The following is a 23,873-nucleotide window of genomic DNA, read 5'->3' as shown; positions in this document are numbered from 1 at the left end:
TATGTGTGTGAGCGTGTGTCTGCGCCCTCGGGCTCACACCCTGGTAATGGCTGCTTGCAGCTACTGCATATTAATTGATGTTGTTAAACTTAATTTTAAATATTTAAAAAGCCGCAGCTTTGTTTTTGCTTCATCTAGTAATTTCACGGCCCAGCATTTTACAGATCTCAGACCAGTCAATAAGTAAGTGAAGCGAGGTTTTGGGTCTCTTGGTTCTAGAAATATCAAGTGAAGTGTGTCCCTTGGAGGTGTCAGGTAAAATAGCCTCGGCTGCGCGATAAGGTGCAACTTTGAAGTTGTGAATGAGGTTAGAGGCATGAGTCAACCTCTGCGGGCTGTTATGAGCGACACACCCCCATCTCTGAGCATCTCTGCTGTCTACCACGCTCACACAAGTCATGTCCTTTCCCTGCCTCCTGAATCTCTTTGTTCCCGTGAAGCAGTCTGGCTTGTATTTAACAGTATTTGCCTGTATCATTATGTTAAAATTATATCTGTTTGTATTCACTTGTTGAGTGAAAGTTGCTGTTTTATTAGTCATTTAGCCGCTGAGCAATCATTATCAAGCTGTAATTAATTAATTGTTGTTCTAGCATGTGTGGCTTTAATAAAGATACCAGAGACTATTCATCTGTTAATTTACCTTGATGAGAGCAGAGATGTTTTCACTCAAAAATATCCTCCAGCTCACTTCACTCACTCGTTTCACCAACCCAGCCGGCACTGACAATGCTTGGGAAAAAAAAAAAAAAATGCATGAAAACAGACACTTGGCACCTCAGGCTATGGTCACTCATCTCCCATCAGTAGCTTTCATGCACCGAATGCCTTGCCTTTAAAAAAAATGGGCTCTGCAGCCACCGAGTTGCACTCTCCTAACTCATACCTTTCTGTTGTTTGTGTGACACCAGAAACGTATCATAACAGCATCACAGAAAAATATGTCCTGGGTAAGAGAAATGACCATCTTCAAGTAAGTGCATGACAAGCATTTAGATGGTTGATTGTCGGGAAAGAGGAGGTAAACCATTGTGCCCTGTGAGTTCCTTATTCTTTTTATTGCAGAGGGCAGAGACTCGCATATATAGCGCCAGCACATCGCCCTGAGTGATTTCCTCAGCACTTCCTGGGGAATTGTCATCACCCCAGGTCAATGTCTAAACTTTCCCATGCATCAAAATATATTGTAATTGACTCCATTTGTAATTCCTCCAGAGATCTGGCACTGGGCTGCAGCTCTGATGGCTGCCGAAAGCAATAAAGTCTCACAGACATGACCCCCATTGTAAACAAGGCCTCCTTCCAGAGTGTGAGGTACTGTAAAGTGTGGTTTTTTGGTGTCTGCACTTGGCTGTACTTTTGCTCTTTGGCTCCAGCCCGTACTTCCGTTCAGATGTTGTAATTTCACAATTATGTAGTTCTCATGTCGTGTTTTATTCCCCCTTGGCTCTTCTGCTCAACTCCTTTCCATCACTGATCCTGCAGTTTTAAGATATTGGACGACCCTATCGTGCAAAGTAGAGGTTTTATTTTTGACAGTTTTTGTAGAGAACAGTGTTTGCTGGAGAGGAAATATAGTTAATACTGCATTACACTGTACTCTGCATTATAGATACGCCATAATGCAGTGTGCTGTCGCTGTAATAATTAATGCTACAGTAATTAATATCATAGCACTGCTTATGTGCTGCAGGTCATGTACGTATTCTGCTGTGATATAAAATAATGTAACAAAGGATCTTCATCAGTTGTGGCTCAAGTTTTCAATCAGTACATTAGATTATATATTTTTAAAATTGTGTCATATTAGAAGAAAATTTCTCCCTAATATTAATTGCATGGTGATTTATTGAAAAGTCTGCGATCATTGCTGCAGTAGGCATTTACAGATTAACCATTACATATTTTAACCTTATGGTTTTGCTCTCAGGGGCCCATCAGCTGTAATCAGAAAACAAATCCTTCATTATGATAACAGTTCTGTAACATGGAGGGTTTGAGGAAAATGCAAATTAAAAGAGGAAATAGAGCAAACGTAAAAAGGATTTACCCTTTTATGTGCATGCAATTAGCGCAACATTGATGGGAAATTGCAATTGTGATTATTTGTGCATGGTGTGGGATTGTGTCCTGAGTAAAATTAATTGCATTGTCCACCGACGACATTGTTTATTTTCTGGTGTGATGTAACAATATAATTATTCTATATGGGTGTGTAATTATTTATAAGGCAACATTAGTCGTGCATTTAATTATTTACAAATAGATAAGTAACTTGAATTTTTGTTTTTCCAGCAGCTCTGAAAATCAAAACCAGCTGATATAATTTGTTGCCTGATAGCCGGAAAACTGTACCATAATATTTACCGTGCAACAAGGTTTCCTACATCTCCTTTGTTTATGCTGTCCATTAAATTTCCTCATTTGCCACTTTCTCCTGCCTGCTGTTTTTAACATCACATGATCCGAGGTAATCTGAAAGAACAATGTGACTGCTTTGTCACAGCAACAATATCACTTTCACTCCTGCAACTGGAGCTGCTTTGATTCCTGCTGAAAGGGGAACACATAGAGTTGTGTTTATCCTTTTGTCTCGTTCCTCTGATGTACTCTAGTCTGCCTCCCACTTCATCTCCCATTCACTCTCAGGTGCCACCGACAGCTAAATGACAAAAGACAGAACACGATTTTTATTGGGGAAAAAATATAATTCGGTGTCATTAGAAAGGGGGTGGAGTATTTTGAAATGGCTCTAATTTGTTCAAAACATTTTCAATCGACAGACATTCCATCGTTGTTGTGGTATCATGCTGCTGATCAATAGGCAGCTTTGCCCTGACGTGATGAATATGCCCTTTGGCAGACGTTATGTGTATCTGGTCATGTGTAAAGTCCCCTCAAGGTCGTCCTCTCTTTACGCCCTGTGTTGTATATGCCAAGAGGCTGTTAGAGGAGGTTTGATGATAAGATAACAAGATAGGCCTCTTCAAGACTCTGGAAGGTTTAACATCTATAATCTCTCGAGCTTCAAAGACCTTTTACATGTGATTGAAGTGCTGATATGATCATGGCCACACCCCGTCAGCCAAACAGGCTTAATTTATCTGTAGATAAATAGTGTATAGAAAAAAGACCCAAAGACTTATTTAAGTATTATCATCTTTATTCACTGATTTTTTGCCACCTGACGATGAACAGACGGTGGTGATTCCTCAACATTTTACGACCATGAGCATCAGGTCGGAATGTAATTTTTTTTCAATTTGTAACTAAATACTAATGACATTCCCATCATCCTCAGCTGTACTTTGTGTTTTGTGCTAATGGCAAATGTTATCCAACATCTTAAACTAATGTAATTACCATAGTGGACATTATACCTGCTAAACATCAGCATATTCCATGGTCATTATAAGCATGATGACGTTAGCTCAGAGTGCTGCTGTGCCAGATTCAGCACAACCTCAGAACCATTAGCATGGCTGTAGACTCTCAGGGCCGTATCTTAAACTTGGCGCAAAGCTGCACAACTGTCATCGCTAATGTTAGACCTACACAGTTGATCGTAGAAAGCAAGTGTCACACACTCTTGCTTTTGTGTTGATGACGTCTTGGCCTTTGGGCCCACTTCAAGATCAACAAAAAAAACATGCTTGTTTGATGATCTTGAACAAGGCTCATAGACCCTCATTATAATTCTTGGTGTGCGTTACTTTTATATTTTAGACTGACACAGTTGTCATTTTCATGGCCTGCACCTACTTAGTCAGTACAACCCAGCCCATCTGGGCGCAAGTGGGCGTGTAGGTGTTAAAATGAGGCGTGATCAGCCACATTGTTGGTGTGTTGCTTTTCTGAGACAGCAGGTAGCGATTGCCACATCGACCAACAAAAACCTGGTCTAAATTCAGGTTGGCAGAGAATTTTCCTGCTATTTTAAGGTGGCATCATTCACACATTCAGATGTGCCTACATATTAACACGTTAACATTAACAGCACGCTAAAACTCTGCTTGTTACACACACAGTGACACTCAGATGGATTGCAGCTGGGTGAAATAATACACCATTTATTAGGAAAACGTTAATTATATTCTCTAATACGAACATAGCAGAGAGCAGAGCAGAGCCGGCTGTACATTTCCGCACAAGGAACAGCTTAACTTCATTGATCATTTCAGAAGCTTTAACTTTGTTCTTTTTCCTCTGCCAGGTTTATAACTATAGTGTTTATATTTGCTGCTTAAACCATATTTGCTGCAGTGATGTTACCGTTCTTGCTTTATTGATCACAGCAGAAAACTGTTGGCTTCACCAAATTGCCGAATCGGTCATGTAAATTGCAGTGCGGCAGGTGCAGGCACACCTGGCTTTTAAAGAGAATGGGAGATGACACTGAATTTATGTTGTGCCCAAAACACACCTAGGATTAGTTGAAGGACTTAATACAACCCCTATGTCCTTTGCGCTTTTCTTTGTGCCCAGATTATGTGCCGTCTAATTAGCGAAAATGGTTGGACAAATCCTGAATGCATTTGCATCATACACTTTAGACCCTGCAGTATGATTTAAGTAGCCCCCCCCCAACATTCAACACAAACACTTTCAGGTGGGCCACCTCAAAAGCTACCATCCAAACATGATTAAATATTTAATAAAGCTATACATACATAGCGAGCATATTTCTACTGTCTTTATTTATGCCTCCATCCTGTGCGTGTGTTTGTCTTTCCCTTCTGCTCATCTCCCTCTCTGCACGCCCACAAACATACACTGACTTGGCTAAGGTGACGAATGCATTTAGGAACGACCTTCTCCTTTGGTTTTATGTTGCATTTGTCTTTGTTTTCACAAGTGTGTAGATTATTTAAAATGTGATCTTTTATTCTACGTTGGCAGCAACGCTCAAAATAAATCTCAATTTCCTTTGTAACCTTTGGCAGCATTGCAAGAGCAGTGGATGAAAGATTGATATTATTTGTCTATAAATCAAGATGAAAATTGCCCCCTTCTACAAATGACTGAATATAAAGTTGACATCTTCACATTATAGCGGTTGATTTGGTATTGTGAGCTACACAGTATTTTTTCCTGGCAGGAAACGGGGCAAAGCTTAATGAAATACTCTTTGTCTGTCTTTTGTTCATGGGAATGAGTAATGCGTCAGGGCCCAGTATTACAAAGTTCATATCAATAACTGAAGGATGGTGACCATGGAGGAGTTTTTTTTATGTTGACTGTTATTCACACAAGTTAACTTCTTGTCTTTCAAATGGCTTTTGTCTTTCTTGTCCTCTTCCCTGTCCCCCATGCATCACTCAGCCTCCGCAGTTATTTATTTTGCTTGACAAGAACGCCAACTAAAGCGTACAGCAGACAACTTAAAGAAATGACATGTTTTTTCTTGCGTAAGAAGTTACCTGAGAAGAAATTGTGTTCATGTGCTGGCAGAAAAACCTGGAGACGGAGATATTTTTTTTTTCTTTGTCATTGAAAGACACTGGCAGGCCTTGCTGACAGCAGTCATTAGAATAATTTTACATGTTTCAGAAATCCTCTCTGTCTAGAAAGACGAAATATACAACCCCCTCTATCCTCTCTGTTTTTCCTCTGATCCACTTGAAATGTGTATGCAGAAGATACCAGTGTTGCCATGTGTTGTACCCTGAAAATAGCAGCATTATTTCTGTGGTAATTTAACTAATGATATCCCAAAAGAATCCGTGCTTGATTCTGTAGGCAGTAGATCATGAGAGCTCAGAAGGGTAGTGATATTATGTATATGTATTTCTAAAAAGCATTAACTTACCCATACCATGAAAAATACATTCATTTATTTTCTGTAAACACTTATCCTGTGTGGGGTCGTGGGGGGGCTGGAGCCTATCTCAGCTGACACTAGGCAAGAGACGGGGTACACCCAGGGCAGGTCGCCTGACTATCACAGGGCTGATACATAGAGACAGACAACCAGTCATACTACAGACAATTTAGAGTCACCAGTTAACCTGCATGTCTTTGGACTTTGGGAGGAAGCTGGAGTACCCTGACAAAAAAAACCATGCTGACACAGGAAGAACATGCAAACTTCACACAGAAGGGCTCCCCCACCCCAGAGTTCCAACTAGGAAACCTCTCGCTGTGAGGCGACAATGCTAACCACTGAACCAACTTGTCGCCCATATATATAGACACACACACAGCAAGTAGATCCGACCAGGCAATCTGATTGGCCAACTACGCATTAATTATACGATCCAGTTTCTTTAATGAATAACTGTAGTTTACGGTGCTGTCGTATTACTCATAGACCGCCTCTTTAATACATGTACATGCATCCCTTGTGTGCAGCAAGCCGGACAGCAAACAGTTTGGCGACCACAGTGAAAGTGTTGTTTTTAAAAGGCAAACACCATTAAGTATGGCTCAAAGCTGAATATGTTGTGAATTTTGGAAATAATGTGTCTTTTCTTTTTAATTAATGTGGACTTTTGGGCTTTACAGCGCTCTGGAATGAACTGTTATTGGAAAGGTTTGGATCACAAAAGCTGTGCCGATAGCTCAATGACATGACCGTGTCTTACAATCAAATCAAATTAAAAATTGCCACTGGCAAAACTACTGTACAAATTAAAGTGAGTGGCACACAAATTGTAGTTAAAACTTTAATAGGCACAACAATAAATGGAAGAATAGGATACATGTGAAGTTCGTGGCCATTGTAGCTAAATCTGTCCATGGAAAAATTAACTTTTTTTCAGCAGATATCTCACTTAAACTAAGATTGATTTGTTTTTATGTATGTGATTTTTATTCAGTTTGGGAAATTCCATGACCTCTACGAAGCATGAACGTTAGCTCTAGTTGGCTGGCTGACTCATAAGGGACTAGAAATCGTCTCCGTTGCTAGGTCGTTGGTTAGTGTTGTTGGTAAGTTTCATTACAGAGGAGTCTACTGATGTGACAAATTGATTTCCAGTTATTAGTCAGATCCTGTATATTTACATGGAAACTGAGGTGACACTAGCAAAAAGCATTTTACTATGAGTTGCCCCACAATATAAATGCATTTTAATGACTTTTTTTTTACTTTGTTGGTAACTTGTATCACCGAAATGTTACACTCACGGGTGAGCTTTACAAGTGTGAGGTCCTGCCCCATCGCTGTCGTGCCAATCATGACAGTAAAGCTCACCTTCTCATATAATATTGCCTAAATAACTTTGTTTTGTATGAAGACCAAAACCTTTCTGAATATACACTTCAGCCACCACATTTATGTGTGCCAGTTTGTCTCAACAAAGTAATTCCCATGTAAACAATAGTCTGTACTGTAGTCCCATGGCTTTGCTCTGATCCTGTAAATGGCTCCCCTGAAACACATTCACAGTTAACTTGAGCCACCGTTTCTTGGCTACCATGGTTACTATGATCAGTGTTACAGCCAAATTATTACCCAATACTCTCACTCATGCCACAGCTATCAAAAGCCACAATTAGTGATGAAGCCCTTTCTGTGGCCCGATACATTCATGTGAATGTAATTGTTCCGTCTCTTGCATCCATCTGTGCACCTACCGCACAGTTCATTTTCCTTTTTTTTTTTTGTTTTTTTTACTATTATTGAGGCTGAGATCATAGTGACAAGAGCATGTGGATCTCAGAGGCCCTATCAGTGGAGAAACAGGCTATGTGATAGTGTGGTTTTCTCACTGCCATCCCCAGGAGTCAGTTCTGTGAGAATTGAGCAGGAGGGATTGTGAAACTCTCAGTCACTGGATCTGTCCAGCCAGTCGGCAAGCTGCAAAGTCTAATAAGGATAGTGACCTCACCTCTTATTCTTATTGTATTGCCTCTAAACTGATCACAGCAGGCAGTGTGTGTGCATCTGGGAACATGTCTGTTTGTGTGTGCTTTCCAGTGCCAATGGACTTCAGATACCTTTTGTATTTTTCGTTGAAGGTTGTTTCAGTGTACCGGGAACGCATGTGAGCCACAATCTTGCCATCCAATCTTATTTTCAGAAAGTGAGAAAAAGAGCAAATCCAAGCTATGGAATTGATGTAAAGCAAGACAAGGTTGACCCTTCTGACATCGAGGCCACATCTCTTGACAGCCTGTCCATTATCCCACTCCCCACTCCCCCGGCACTTCAATTACAGTCTAGTGGATGGGCTAACCTTGCAGATGAAGGGGCAGTGTAGGTTAAATTATGTATGTTGTTGTAGAGGGCTGTCCTCTCTGGTGATCATTTTTTCACAAATCAAAACAAGATCACTTATTACTATCACCGATCTTCAATGAACTACATCATTCATGCAGCAGGGCTGTATTTTATTTTTATATATGACTGTTTTTTTGGGTGAGTATGATTGCCTCGACCCATCTGTTTACTTGTCTGTTTGTCTCTAACAAAAACATGTTGAAACTCAAGGCTGGACCGGGATAAAATTTGTTGTGCACAATAACACTCTCAAGAGGAAGAATCTTATTTGTTTCCCAACCCTGCAACCTTCCCTGTTGTGTGGGCCCAACCTTCAAGTTTCAAATTAACGTAGCTCCCGATTCACGTTGTCTCAGAGAGGAAATAAACATACTCATTGACCTCTCTCACCTGGCTTTTCATCTGTCTTTGTCAGGCTCAGTGGTGTTGATATATTTTCAATGTAGAGAGTCCCAGGGACCCATAGTTGGTCTTTTGAGTGGGCCCCCAATAAAGCTTGTGTTTTTTTGACAAACTGTAGAGTTGAACTTGTGTTTGATGTTAAATGGTTATTTTCATGTATGTTGAAAACATAAGAACAATACGTATTTCATTTCTATGGTTAAAAATGTATCTGAAAAATTAGGCCAAAAAAAAAAAAAAAAAAATCCTAAATCTGAAAACTCCATTTACAGAACCATACACTGTATCTCTATATACATTCTGTCACATCTTGAGTTGATTATAGAGAGCACCAATTAAAAGTATCAAGTAAATCAGATGTAATATACGATTGTAATATGCGATAAATCCATTTATATTCTAGTTTCTTACGTTTTCCTATCACTTCTTGAGACTGAACCAAAGCAGTATTCTATTTCTGTGCCATGAACAAAAAAGGATCTTGTTTTGCGTAAGACATAGATTTATGTAAGAAAATGGTGGCCACTCAAATACACACTCAAAGGGTCCTCTCAAACTTTTATTAAGATATTGAGTCCCTTTTTGGACTTTTTTGATTTGCTACAGGTACCCCTTGATAAAGAAAAAGGTGGTATCTATAAATGGCAGCTTTGTTGTTGTTGTTTTTTGTTATCTTTTTTCTTTCATTTTCCCTCTCTTTCTACATTTGTTTGAGTAATTATTTCAATTATTTAGAGAAGTTCTGTTAGCTTCTGTTAGATTTCTAGTTGTTAATATATAAGATGAACAGTGTTTCTTTATAGCCAGGGTAGGCATGGATAAATTGAAGTCAAATATACATGTTTTGTATTTTTTTGTGGGATAAGAAAAAAGAAAATGCCTCTGAAAAATCTTCTTCAATATGGTACATCGTCTGGAAAGTAAAATATTTTCAAGTCATCATTGACATAAGTCAATAAATTATCTACTGTCATAGCAGGCATTGTAACATAGGATAAAACATAGGTTTCACTCTGGCTTCTGTGATATGAGGGAAAAACTTCAGTCAGGACCACTTAAGTCAAAGAAAACTTTATTTCAATTAGCAGTATTATATTTGGTGCAATGGCTCTGTTCTGGGGCCTCTCTGCCTTTCCTCGAGCCAGAAAGCTTTTTCCACGCACCTATGTGGAAAACCTAAAGGCAGAGAGAGCAAACCTCCCTGCCCTTCCATGCGCTTCCATGAAAAGCCTAAGGCAGAAATGACATTGATGAGTCAGACACAGCATGAAAAGGAGGAGCTGGGGTGGAGGCGGGTTGCAAAGCAGCTTGCAGAGGAAGCAGCAACAGTAGGCAGGCCAGAGCAGTTTAAATAGGGTGCCCTGAATGAGATTCGTCAATTGGTTGCATAGAAAGGAATCATGTGATCTGTCAGCTGCTCCATCAGTTGATTGGGTGGGATGTGAGCTGAGCTTGACATTGTGTCCTGCCTGAACTAACACTGTGCTCAATTTGTTGTTCACAATGTAGCATTACTAGGGAGAATAATACTGCACCCCCAGGAGGGATTGATATTCAGTTTACTGTGTCCTTTTAGTTTTTAATTTGCTCTGGACACAGGATGCATACCTGGCTACATCACTGCAGGCTGACAGTCCAGCAGGGTTTGAAATGTTGTCTGTATAGATAAAGTTGTTTGGAGTCAGTATGTAGGCACTTCTCTTTTCATCTTTAACTAGCGTCACCATAAGGTCAAACTATTTAACCATGTTAAACTTTGGTTGTTCTTAATTAATTACTCATTTTCCCAGTACAGTACAATATTGACTTTGAACATAAAGATTAACAATAAGTGTATTTAGCAGTGGTCTGCCCTCTCCACTTTCTTGTTTTCATCGTGTTATCATCTTTTGTCGAAATGTTTAATTCTGTGCCTCAGAGGCCAAGGGCTTTGATTTTAAAAGAATATATTTAACATTGAAAATTATAGTTAATACAAAGATTTAAGTCATGAACTGTGTTTACCATCTGCAGGTGGTATTGTGTTGAATTGAAGCATTGCCTTTGAGGAATACAATCTATGGCTGCAATTCAGATATTAATAAGATGGTTTATCGTGAAAGAGATCAAGGAACGTGCTAATGACTGACTTTCTGCATGTAACTTTTAATTTAATTTTTAATTCAGTGTTTCTTTTTTTCTTTTTTAGACCAGTTGTTTTGAAAGGCCTATATACGTCGATGTGGGTGCGTGTGTGCAAGCAACTGTGCGGGTCAATAAAACTAAACCCTTAACAGCAACCTAAACATGGTACTGCATCCATGCTCCTGTCCCGTCTGATCCCCTAAGACACTGCTCGCTGTTTGAAGTCTCCACTTGAAAGGCCTGATCTGAATACTGTGGATTCCACAGCAACTCTGCAAACAGTGATTACAGACTGATTAATGAGCCGCACGCACACTGTACACACACGTTTACACATGCTCGCTTTCTAGGCCACACACAGCTGGATTATGCAGGAGTCAGTATGTCACAACATATAGTCCAACTCAGCCATAGATGGGGTTTTATATAAACTTAAGTTTACCGCAATCTGTGCTGTTTTCATTATGTCTCATTACTGGAATCTTGGGTTGTCGATAATGAGAGCCCAGTATGAGTCTTAATTGTGGTTGCTAATCAATGTATTGTTTTTCTTTTTTTGTCTTCTTTTTTACAGTGTCTGCTGAGATCTTAAAAAGCAGTTTGACTACCATGGAACGTCAAATTCAGAGGCTTGAGAACGACATCGAGAACTTCCCCAAAACGGACGACCAACAAGATAAGTTTGTGGAAAAGATGTCGATATCCTTTTTACGGTGCTTAAATTTGCTCCCCAAAAACATTCTGCATTCTGACATATTAGGACATCATGTGTGTGTGTGTCGTTTTGTCGACAGCAGTGGCAAAGGAGTGTGCTGTTTGTGTTCTGCCTGCCAGTGGTAAGCAGTTTAAGTCACTTGGTGTGATAGGTGGCACCCAAGGGAACGCAGGGAATGGATCTTAGCTGCCTTGCTATGAGATGTTGATCGGATCTCCCTCTTCAGTCCTCCCTGGGTCCCAAGAGTGAAATCATGCCTGTGGCTATTTTTACTGCACTCTGCCACCGCTGCCTGTCCCCTGGGGGACTCTAATAGGGGCTCCAGCCCCTCACACCAACTTATCGCCTATCCCTGATTTCATCTCCTGACCGGCCACGAGCCTCTCCACAAACCATCTGCACACTATCTCCTCTCATGGCACCTCTCCTGTTTCGATAACAGAGTGTTTCACTTAAAGCCAAGCATCTCTGCTCCCAAATTGAATTAGCCATGTCTCTGCACTTTCTTGAACGCCCTTTTTGAGAGGAAAGGTCCTCACTGTATAGGTTTGATCAATGGTGGAAATCAAGTCTGTTGTCAATACCCTGAGGTGAGGGTGCCTTTTATGGGAGAAAACAGGAAAGCAGTCAGCAGTGTCTTCTTTGCTTGTGTCTAGGGTTATTAAGAAAAGAAGGAATTACTCGAGTAATTTACCAAGTGAGTAGGTGTTTCCATATGCTGGGTGCTCTCACGTAAGACAGCATTTAACCTGATTTTTGCTTCCTTTTGTCTGAGATTTATTAAGGCTGACTTTGCACATTGGGTGGTATAAGAGTAATAGCCTCCTAACACATTAACAATCTTCTCCCAGTCAAAGAAGGGCACTTAAATTTGTGTAATTAAAAAAACTGAAGCAGAGTCCTCCCTGGCGGCGGCTTGGAGGCAGAGCAGGCAGGCAAGAAAGCTGCTCTGCCCCCCGATGTCAGTATTGATTCCCAGGCTCCTTCGAGAACTGGAGGCTTGAGTGAGAGGAAATGGAGAAGTGTAGATATACTGCAGCATGGCTCTCCCTCACTGTCTGGAGTTCCTCCCCAGAGAGTGGCAGAGAGAAGCTGGCTGGCCATGACCTGAAACACCCCACTTCCTCCCCCTTTTTTCTCCCCATCCCAGCTGATCGAGTTTTGGTGCCAGGAAGGAGGCTTAGTAGGACTTAATAAGATCTATTTTGGTTCTTGCCGTAGCCACCAGTAGTAAAGCACTGACAAGCATATATGTTTAATTCTCCATCTGCGTCATGTTCTATTTTGGATAATAATGCTTAATAGTATGGTAGTTTCCCTTCTCCTGATTTTTCAAGTGGCAAAATTACTTTAGTCATACAAATTATTTTAATCTTAACTTTCACTATTTTAATTTTTGGAATGTAGACACATGGAGGCACAGGAAGGAGTCCAATGATGAAAAGTGTGTGCTTGTTTGTTCTCAGTTAGCTCCCTGGGGAGTTTGATCTGCATTTCATCTCCTCTTTATAATAAGTAATGTAATTGATAATAATGTAATCATACTAACAAAATGTCAGGGAAATTTTACTGGGTATTTGGTGTAGATTTTTTTGTCCTACAGAGTGGAGAAGAGCGTCTTATTCTCCTTGCAGTTGTTTTTGTCTTGGTGGTCATACTATTTAATTCTGTTGGGCTGGTGTGAAAATTTTCAAACCGCTTTCATGTTAAGTCAAACACTGAACTGGACCAGTGTACTGAATTTTACCAGGTAACCCACTTGACTCAGCGACCGCTCCTGACGGAAAAATAATGGCACTGTGTCGTAACAGAAAATTAGCATCTGACTTTAAGCAGCATTGTGTAACAACCAAGCTCTATGTCCAGCTCTGTGCTAGTTTTCATGAGAGATAACTTTACCACATCTCCTTACGTCACCCCAAAAAACCCATTAACGTTTTGGTAAACAGATGCAGTTGTACACTGCTCTCCCCATCCAACCTTTACTGAAATTTGATCTCCTTCATGTTGCCGTTTTCAGCTCGGCAGTAAATTGTACGGGGCCTGTCATACACTAATTGCTCTGTTTATAAACAAAGTAATATATTACTCACATTGTCATATTGCTAGTTACTAAAGCAATATGATTTGGATTTAGTGCTGTGACGCCGTTCGCACAGGTTGCTGATGTAGGCTACTTTTTAATTTGCATCATAATGACAGATGTCATTTCAGGTGGTTTGCATATAATCAACAGGTTTAGGCTCGTACCTCAGACTGGGCCACTAAAACAGGAAATCAACCCAACCCTACTATATATAAGATAGTTCCTCAATTTAACTTCATGAGTCAGCTGTTCCTCATCCATTGCGGTGCTTTCAAAGTGAGCAACAGGAATAAATAGAAACACGGAGTCTGGCAAAAGTTCATCTTAAAATGGCGCCTGCAGCCAGTTAGGACACCTCTTTCATCGGTTTCAAATCCAAAATGTTATACTGGCACATTTTTAGTTTTCTTGTGAAGTAACTCTACCATGTCTCCTCTCGTCACCCCAAAAAACCCATTGATATTTCGGTAAACAAACACAGCAGTTTGTGGCTCTCCCTCAACCAACCTTTACTGAAATTTGATCTCCCTGATGTTACCGATGCTTGGCTCAGCTCGGCAGTAAATCGCACAAGGCCTGTCATACACTAGTGGCTCTGTTTGTCTGTTTATGAACGTATTACTCACATTGTCATATTGCTAGTTACCAATGCAATATGAGTTAGATTTAGTGCTGTGATGCCGCTGGCACAGGTTGCTGATGTAGGCTACTTTTTGATTTGCCAGTACCTGTCATAATGACAACTGCCAGATCAGGTGGTTTGCATAAAATCAAACTGGTTTTAGGCTTGTTCACCAGACTGGACCGCTAAAAATGGACGTAACCCCACTACTACAGTAATAACACACTGGAAGTATGTTGTCACATTTTTTTCTCAGTGCCTTTGGAGTAGCTGTGAGTCTGTTACACTGGGACATTTGTGTATGCGTGTGTACACAAGTGTGTGTCTCAATTTAACCCACTTCTCTGAAGCCTGTCACCCAGGACAATATTTTCTACCACTTTAAACCTCCCAAGATATTAGATTGCGGGCTGTTTCCGTGCGAGAGATAGAAAGCGCAGGCTGTGCTTGATTTGCCGAGGTTTTTAGTACCAGTGTTTGCAATGAGCTTAGGTAGCACTCTAATCTGTGTTGCACAGCAAAGTGTTGGAACAATGACAGTGTGAAATACAGTGCTGTATATTTTGGGTTGACATTTCCTTTGGTACACATAAGATAGCAGAGTCAAGGCAAACATACCTTTTTAAACTTTTCCCTGGGATTAAAAAAAAAAAGAGGATGTTGGTTCCTTGAAGCATGACAGATGGAAGAACAACAACAGCTAAAAGTCATGCATTTGATGCTTGAGCAACCCTGAAAAAGTTAAGTGAAGCTCTGTTGTCTTGACTGTTGGGCACTGTGATGAATGAGTCAGTCTGAGTGTGTGTTTGTGAGTGTGTTTGTGTGTGTGTGTTACAGAAAGAGGGAGTAATTTACAGTGCATGTGTAGGTGAGCACATGTGCCTCTGTTTCGGCGTGACTCTTGTCAGCTTTTTTTGCTGAGATTAATTTCAGGAGGCCATGGTCACTCCAAGGTATTTTAAATGTAATGTGTGCCCCAAAGCAGCAAAGTTTTAATTAAAGCTTCAACAATAAATTATGTTTTGTTTTTTTGTTTCACCGCACATGATTAGTGTTCCTAATTTGTTTGGGCTTCAGAAATTTCAGGTTTCGCCCATTAAAAAGTCTGACAAATTTCCGGCGCAAACACTCTGTGAGAATCTGTCATCTTTATCAGTCATCTGATGTGTTTACCTTTCAGAGGAAATCACTCCACACAGAAATAATATGACAAGAAATTTGCGGCGACAGATCAGCAGCAGTTATGAAAAACTGAAAGAAAGAAATATGCAATGAAAGAAAGGAAGAAAGGAAAGAAAGAGGAAGAAGAGCTTAGTGGAAGCACTTCATTTGGCTTTATTGATACATTTTTCTCTTTCCATTACTGTAATGTATGCAAATGACTGAATGGGGTGTTTGTTCAGCAGTTTAGTGATCTCTATCTGTCAGAAGTAATGGGAGCCCACAAAGGCTGTAGAGTTGAGGCACAAGCCCCCAGAGAGCCCTATTTCACCAGAGAGGCTACGGCTATCACACGCGCACACACACTCACACACCCATTTCCAGTTCCTGCTGGATATGATAGAGTGGAGCTAGGGGCTTAGAGCAGGACTCTGCATACTGGAATATTAATGGTAGTGAGTTGGCTCGATGGGCATGATGAGAGACCGGACTGAACCTTGATGGGTGCCTGGACACATCCAATACATCTCCACCTGCTGTACTCAATGCCTTAACCCAACCCACTGATATTTAGCTTAACCTTTTATTTCCCAGAAGGCCAGAGTCAGAGCACATCATTCTCTCCCATCCTTGCACATTGAGTGACAAGGAGCTGCCTTCTGGGGCCGCTTTAATTAAGATATATTAGCCCGGGCTAACACATTTAGCCAGTCTTAATTATATCTCTCACAGTAGTCTAATGCAAAAAGGACAGTTTCAGAAAAATCTAAACTTAGCCTAAAGATTATAGCCAATCTGTTCCCTCAAGCTCAGACCATAGTTAAGAGTTGTTTCTATAGTAACAATCAGTAACACCTGCTTAGAATTTGCACCAAACTGACAAAACACTGCGATTTGTGGATGCTTGCAGTGTTATTGTGCTTTTAAAATTTTTCCTTAGTGTTTTTTCTTGAAGGTTTTTTTTTTTTTTTTTTTTTTTGTCATTTTACAATTTCTTTACACCCCTCGCCATGTTTTCTCTTTCTTTTTAAACATATTTGATGCTGCTGTTTTTTCTTCAAAATAATTAGTTTTTGCCTCTGTGTGTGTGTGTGTGTGTGTGTGTGTGTGTGTGTGGTATTGTAACAGTCATTGAATTCCTTCAGTAAAATGTCCTTGTAGCTGCTGAATTCATCCACAAGGCTGAGTGAATAGAGTTGGGGTGGCTTATAGCCATTATTCATGGCCAAGTTTTTTAGTTCTGACCCAAAAGGAACACTTAAGTTTTTACACCCAAAGGTCCTTCCTAAAGGAGTACTTCATCCCCTTAAATGACCACTTGTATGTCAAGTTTTCACTCCATGTTACATTGACTTCATGGAGAAAGCAGTTTTCTCACATGCCTCTGTGGTAAACAGAGCCAGAGTCCATTGACAAACACTGTGATTTTGCCTCGCTGCATATGGGAGCTTCTATAATAATAATGGCCTTTATTTATAAAGTGCTTTACATGTCAATTATTAAAATAGGCAAGACATGGAAACAACAACTGATAGAAGAACTGATAAAAACACTTTATACACAAGTGTATAAAAACAGGAAATAAAAGACCTTAAAACTCAAGGAAAATCAGTAAAGGCTCTCCCATAAAAGTACGTTTTAAGAAGGGACTTAAAAATTATCACTGACTTGGCCGACCTCGGGCAGACTGTTCCACAGCCTCAGGGACCTGACAGCAAATGCTCTGTGCCCTTTAGTTTTCAGCTGGGCCTCTGAAATAGACAAAAGACCTCTGTCTGAGGACCTCAAACTACATCCTGGCGTGTACAGCACTAAGAGGTCAGAGATATAGATGGTAGAGAGACCACGAAGAGCCTTAAAAGTTATCAGTAACATCTTAAAATCTATTCTAAAACATACTGAGGGCCAGTGTAAAGAGGCTAAAACTGGTTTTGTTCTGGTTAAAAGCCTGGCAGCTGAATTCTGTACATTCTGGAGTCGATTAATAAAGTCTTGATTTAGGCAAGAAAAGAGGCTGTTGCAGTGATCCAGACATAAAGAGATGAAGGCATGTAAAATTGTCTCAGTTAGGTTAAAATGGATCATATTTTTGGAACATTTCTAAGACGATAAAAACATGATGACACAAGCTTTGTGACATGCTGCCCAAAACTTAAGTTACTATCAAACCAGACTCTAAGATTTCTTGCAACAGGTTTGATATTATCCAATAGGGGACCAGCCAAAAGCAGAATCTGTTGGTCCACTTCTGGTCTACCGCTGCCTCAATCAGTTAGTTGACTTTGGCGTTTTAAAGGGTTAATTCAGATTCACCAAAGTCCCACACTGAAACAAACAAACTACTGGTCAAGGCAGTGGTAGATCAGCAGCTCCCATGTTCAGCAAGGTAAAATTACTGTTCTTGTCAATGGAGTCTGGCTCTGAGGAGAGCATGGATAGTTTCACTTTCAGTTCCTCGTTAGAAAGGACGGTCTGGTTAGTAAGAACGACTAGATAAATCAGATTTGGATCATGCTGAACAAGTTGTGTGGGAGGTTGTGAACAGATATTTTTAATATAGTTTTGCTGTTGTTAAGCACGGACCCCAGGGTTTTTGGATTCTGTGTTGACTGGAGGCATGCGAGATTCAACAGATTCAACAGAACGCTAGGTCAGTAATTGATATACAATCGGTTATTGGAAGGATGAAATATTCCTTTAAGATAACCAAGGATTGGGCAGGATTGTCAAACTTATGATCTTAGAAATCTATCTGAAGTTTATTTGTTAAAGTTGTACCACAGTTAAAGTCTTTGGGAAACCAGCTCTTTACCCAATGTGGAGGATTTTTTCCCTTGTACTATTATGCTTAATTACCCTGAGATAATTTCAATTTCTAGTGTTGTTTGTCATATTGATGCCTCCCTTGACAATATCCTGCCAACACGAAGAAGCAGCTGTTGAAGCAGCAATCCAGATTTACAGTACCTATTGATAGGTTTTGGTGAATAGGAAGCCTCAGGTCCTGGATCCTACAAAGCCCACACACCTGCCAGTGCCAGTTTCTCACACCACCTTCCTCCTCCCACACAGGGTCAGCCCAGACACACTTTCTCCCGGCCCTGGGGCTTGCCTGTAATACCACCTTTGTGGCTTTAAAATCGACAGATGCATTTATACAGGTACCACCTTTCTGCTGTTCTCAGATACTTCAGACTGATTTAGTTCACACTTCAAAGAAAGAGGTTCACTACAATGTGTTTATGGATGGCCTTTGTCAAACAGCAATAGTTGGAGACTCTGTTGGCTTCGGGCTAGGTTTGTGTACAGGTGTATGCAGCATTCTCTTGTTTCAGCACCAGGCACTTAAGGTTAAATAAACGGTTGTTAGCGAAACAATTGTTCTATTTAGCAGGCTGCTCAGTTTAAACCGCAGACACATCCCCTGTTGCCAGCTTTTGTTTTTTTTTCTGGAGGAACACAGCGTTGTTTGGAGAAGTTATTCTACTTTATTCCACCTTTATGCATTTGAATGGGAGGTAAGTCAGATTATTTACAGAATCTTCATGTTTATTTCTGAGTGTTTGTATATTAGAAAACTGGGTTAAAACATGCTGGTGGCACTTTGAGTAGCACATTATAATTTTTAAAGGAGAAATACACAAACACCCACCCCTCCTTGCCACACACAAGCTCTCTCTCTCTTAATCACCACCTTCCTTTGAGCCCCCTCCTCCCCCAACCCCAACCCGAATGTTTTCCTCCGCTAATGAAATTCACTGTAAACTGTGCGGCCAATTAACTGAAGCACAGATAAACCATGGAGTCTTTTAATTATCCAAAATTCAGTGGAAACCAGTGTAAATAAGTAGAGGTGCTTAAAACAGACTCTTCCCCTGCCTGGTTTCTGTCTGTATCTCCCCCCTCAATATGAATGTCTGGACTTGGATAAAGCAGCAGAAAATTACAATTCTTAGAACAAATAGTCATTTTTCATGTTGCATTCTACATGTCAGAGAAGATATTAAGATTTTAATTAACACATTTTAATAGGTGTATTCCTGGAAAAACATTTGCGAAAATTAAAATTGTTATTCTAATTATGATTATTGCAAAGAAAAAGCACAAAATGTAAATTTAAAAAAAAAAAGGTTGTGGTGATTACGGTGCTGTCTTACCAAGGATTTTCTTTTTGGTTATTTATTCTGTGCTGTCATATTACCTTTGATGACAGCTATATAAAATGCGCAACAGTCATATAGAGATTTTAATTACCTTAAGTAAGCCACAAACTGGCATTGTTGCAGACCGAGTCCATTTAATTGACTTTCAAAAGTACAAACGCCATCACTAACATTTGTATTTACAGCTTAAGAACCCCTTTGTGTAACCTACTGTACCTACAGTATATCCTGTCACACTGCGCTGCCAAGATTCATTCAGCACAACACCCTCCCTGCTGCGCTGCAGTATACAGGCCAAATCACTGCTTTTTTGAATGGCTTTTGTAATGATAATGTCAGTTTACTCATTCATCGATGATTATTGATAAGTCTAAAACATCTGAAGATATTTCAAAAAATAGCCGCCACAATTTCTGAAAATTTAAGATGACGTCTTTGAATTGTTCTGACCAACAGTCCACAAAGCAAAAATATTTAGGTCACTATAACAAACATCTATCTTTATCCCATTGCATCATCAATCATACTGTAAAAAGTAAAGTAAAAATGTAAATGTTCACTTTGGAGAAGGCATGACCACCCATTTCTCTTTCAGATTGCCTAGTAGTTCTTGCCTTTGTTGGTTGGATTGATTGGGTTTAGGCATGAGGACTGAAATCAGTTAGAGTTCTTCTTTGGAGCCTTTGTGCTCCACTGTCTCACAGTATCCCTCGAATCTCGGCTATGTCTGGATCGTGGGTCGTGGTTGCACTTCTGTCTTGGTCCTGCCTGATGCCTGTTCTGTACACACAACATCTATTGCACGTTTGTTCGTCCTGGTAGATCGATCTCTCCTCAGTTGCTCTTTTTGAGGTTTCTACCATACCATAAGGTTTTTCTTATCCCTTGTGAGGGTCCAAGGGCAGAGGGATGTCATATGCTATAAGACCCTCTGAGGCAAATTATGATTTGATGATTTGATATTGGGCTTTGTAAATAAAATCGAAATTGAATTGAATTGAAATTAAAAAAAATATCAGGGTAAGCCAGTCAGAGGCAGAGTAGGGCAGGTAAGTCCTTGGGAGTCCTAGGGGGGAAACAATACAGTTTTGATGTTGAATGACAGACAAAAATGCACATGGGTGAATCTTGCCTGCATGGCTTTCTGGCAGAAAGCCTTTTCTGGCATAGATCTATTCATTTAAACCCAAACCATCATCTTTTTCCAGAACCCAGCCAAGCAAAGGTTTTCTGGCAGAAAGCCCTGAAGGCACACTTCTCCCAACAGTGATGAAAATCAAGAAATGGATTGGTGCTTGAAACATAGCAGCAATAAAACACAGAGAAAGAAGTGAAAAAGAAAGCAAAATAAGAACCAATGAAATACTGAGCACTGGGAAGAATATATTTTAATGGGATTTACTCTATTGTGTCCTTTTGAATAGGCTTTTTCTTGCAACCAAAATGTTTTGCACTGGTGAGGGCACACTTGGCTGAAAAACATATATTTCAAAGGGGCGTACGTTATTGAAAATTGATCTGGTTAGATGCCAAACTCATTTTATTTTATTGGTAGTAACCATGTAAAAAAAACATTAACGGTGAATCTAATCCAATCAAATTGAATCTAATGTAAGAAAAGGACAGACATCACATTTAGGAATGTTGAGCCATCTAATGTTTGTCATTTTTGTTTCAATACTTACACAATCAATTGATTGTTTGATTAGTGGCCACTAGATTGACTGAGCTCTACAGTTCATTGTGTAAAATATGACTGCACAAATACCAGTGAAGTCAAAGCAAAATAAACTGATTCTGAGATGTATAGATTTGAAGGTATGGCTTTTGAACCTCATGACACTTGATGACAAGGATATGAAAAATATATAATGTCTTGCAGTTTCATGCCTCTGCAAATGACATATTCAAACTACAGCTGTGCACACATGTCTTTGAACTCGGCTCAGGCAGCTCTGCCGCTCAGAGTTTTTGAGACACACATCAGCCAGATATCAAACTCTGATAAAGCCAGGAAAAAAAGTCCAGTGATAGATTTCACAGCATACACATGTACTTTACAAAAAAAATTTACAAAAAAAAAAAAAAAATCATGTCACCATCGCCTTCTCTGTCAGCAGTCGTGTTCACAGCCAGACAGAAGACCATACTGGTGCCCTCTGGTCATATGAGTGAATTCCCTAGAAGTTGGCCAATCAGTATCTTGTTAGGCTGTGACACTTGGCCTGATGTGGCAGCTCCATTAACCAGCAGAGTAAGCCTGCTGACAGGCTGCCTGGACTGTGGCTCCCAGGGGCAGGAAAGGGGTGTGGTGTTGGAGCACAGGAGGTACACCCATGATGTACTCTGGATCTACCCCTTTGCTCCTAAGTGAACAACTGTCATATCCCACTGATAAAGCCTCCATGCCCTGCCAGTCTTGGAGGCTGTCCTTTGGGATCTACTGTGTCCTGTTGGGATTCAAGATTGCTCCCCTGCTATTGAAAATGTTTCCTCACACACCTCCTGTATACTTTCAGATGCTTCCTGTGTAAGGGTGATATACACTATACAGGGTTAAGTACTGATACGCAGTGTGTGTAACAAGCTATAGTGTTCTGAATAGAAAATCATTTTAGTTAATCTGTTTTATCTTAATGTCTCCATGTGTCGCCCTGCTGCTGTATAGCTTTGTCCCTGTTGGCCCAGGTCTCTACTGATTATTTCTGCTCTACAGAAAGTCGGGCTAAGGACCCAGTGGCAGCAGCACCAATCTGCACCTCATTACTTCCCCAAAAGGCCTGAGCTTAGTGCAGGGTAATAGACAGAGGCCCAGCCGCCCTCATTTGTCATGGGCTCCTGGGTTTGATGCAAAGCCCCCCTTGAGCACTTGTTGCTGAGCTCTAATCCTGCAGTAGACACCAGCCACGCTTCTCTGCTTAGCCATCCCCACTCTCCACCGTCATGGCTCATGATTTCACTTTCATTTGATGTTTTAATGAAATCCCTGAGACTCAGTTGAATGGCAGGCCCATTGTTGGCAAATTATTCTATCAAATGCAAGTGGAAGGGAAACGTGACCGGAGTTATTTGTCTAGTTAATATGAGCCACCGAGCATTTAGGGTGTTTTTCAGTATGTGAATCCACAATAGGAGATGGTTGGAGTCAAATGACGCAGGTTGACTCGCAGGAAAATGCACGCAGACAAAATGGCATATAGAATGGTTTAATGTGCTTGATAGCCCTCCGCGTTATCCATTCATATGATTGCTATAATAACTAATAACACTACAGCTGCTATAGCAGAAGTTAATTGTAAAATGAGTTGGGTGAAATGTACTTAATGCTAGTAGATAGTGTACCGAGCAGACATTTATACAATGGCTGACATTTATTCCTGTACGGACCAGTATATTACCTGGTAGCACCATTTGTTGTGCCTTATTGCACATAAGTGCTACGGGGCAGCGCCCGAAAGGCGGGGGAAAGCTCCTTGATGAAAAGGCCTGAGTATCATTAGCTGAAGTTGCTGTGTGTGCCAGTTGAAAGCCTCTCTAAAATGTAAATCAAACTAATGCCCAAACACTTCCTCTCCTTTCCCCACAGTAATGTTATTCCTTTCTTGCTGATGCTGTCGAGGGAATACAGTGTTGTTCTGCTGTTTGCTACGGCACTCTCTGTTGATTTCTAACTTTGCTCCACGGTGGCCATCCTTCCCCCTCCCTGACAGGACCTAGGAATCACTGTGTCTGCATGACTGCGGGGCATCTCTCCCGCAGCCCGCTCATATATACATGGCCCCCACAAACGATTAGCCGAACTTATTGACTGAACCTGCTCGCTTTGGAGCAATTAGGCGCTTCATTATGCAAATAAAGCGTACTAATTACCTCACGTTTGCTAATTGATTATAAGATACGGTATATGGTCGACATTGGGGTCGGCGCCTTCAAAAAGATTTGGCCTTCAACAGTTTAAGCCGCGCACTTTGTGAATAAATTAATGACAGCAAATAACACAGTGGGCCATTTCCCCAGCATGTCACCGTGCACTCAGCTCTGCAAATTTGAGGCACAATAAAAAAGTCGGAGGAGAAAGAGATCTCTAATTAAAATGAATCTGTGACAGTCAGAAACACTAACAGTTACAAACGGCAATCTGATGGTAGTCAACAGGGGATTCTCCATTAATTGGCAAAATGAGGCTCATCAATCACACAGAGGGGGAATGCTGCACAGACAGTATCCTGTCAGAGTCACCCACTGTGGGGGGAGCAGCATGACGTGTGTCTCAGGGACAGAATCATGTAGAGAAGGAACTCTCTCACTCTCTTTCTCTATCCCTCCCCATCTCTCTCTCTTTCTTTCTCTCCTTCCCTCTCTCCCTCCCGACTCTG

The 23,873-nt window shown here is 40.6% G+C and overlaps 1 protein-coding gene across 8 annotated transcripts in view; it reads left to right on the top strand.

The window, feature by feature from the left end:
• diaph2 (diaphanous-related formin 2) overlaps positions 1-23,873 on the top strand; it is a 516,939-nt gene that overhangs the window by 356,871 nt on the left and 136,195 nt on the right. For all 8 annotated transcript variants that reach the window (XM_078169451.1, XM_078169450.1, XM_078169448.1 and 5 more), the window contains one exon: positions 11,325-11,449. In XM_078169451.1, coding sequence (XP_078025577.1) covers positions 11,325-11,449 — 125 coding nt within the window. The remainder of the gene's footprint in view (positions 1-11,324; positions 11,450-23,873) is intronic.

The sequence above is a fragment of the Epinephelus lanceolatus genome, chromosome 7 (assembly GCF_041903045.1).
Source record: "Epinephelus lanceolatus isolate andai-2023 chromosome 7, ASM4190304v1, whole genome shotgun sequence".
Classification (NCBI taxonomy): Eukaryota; Metazoa; Chordata; class Actinopteri; order Perciformes; family Serranidae; genus Epinephelus; species Epinephelus lanceolatus.
The sequence above is the reverse complement of the archived record's forward strand: the minus strand, read 5'-3'. Positions and strand labels throughout refer to the sequence as shown.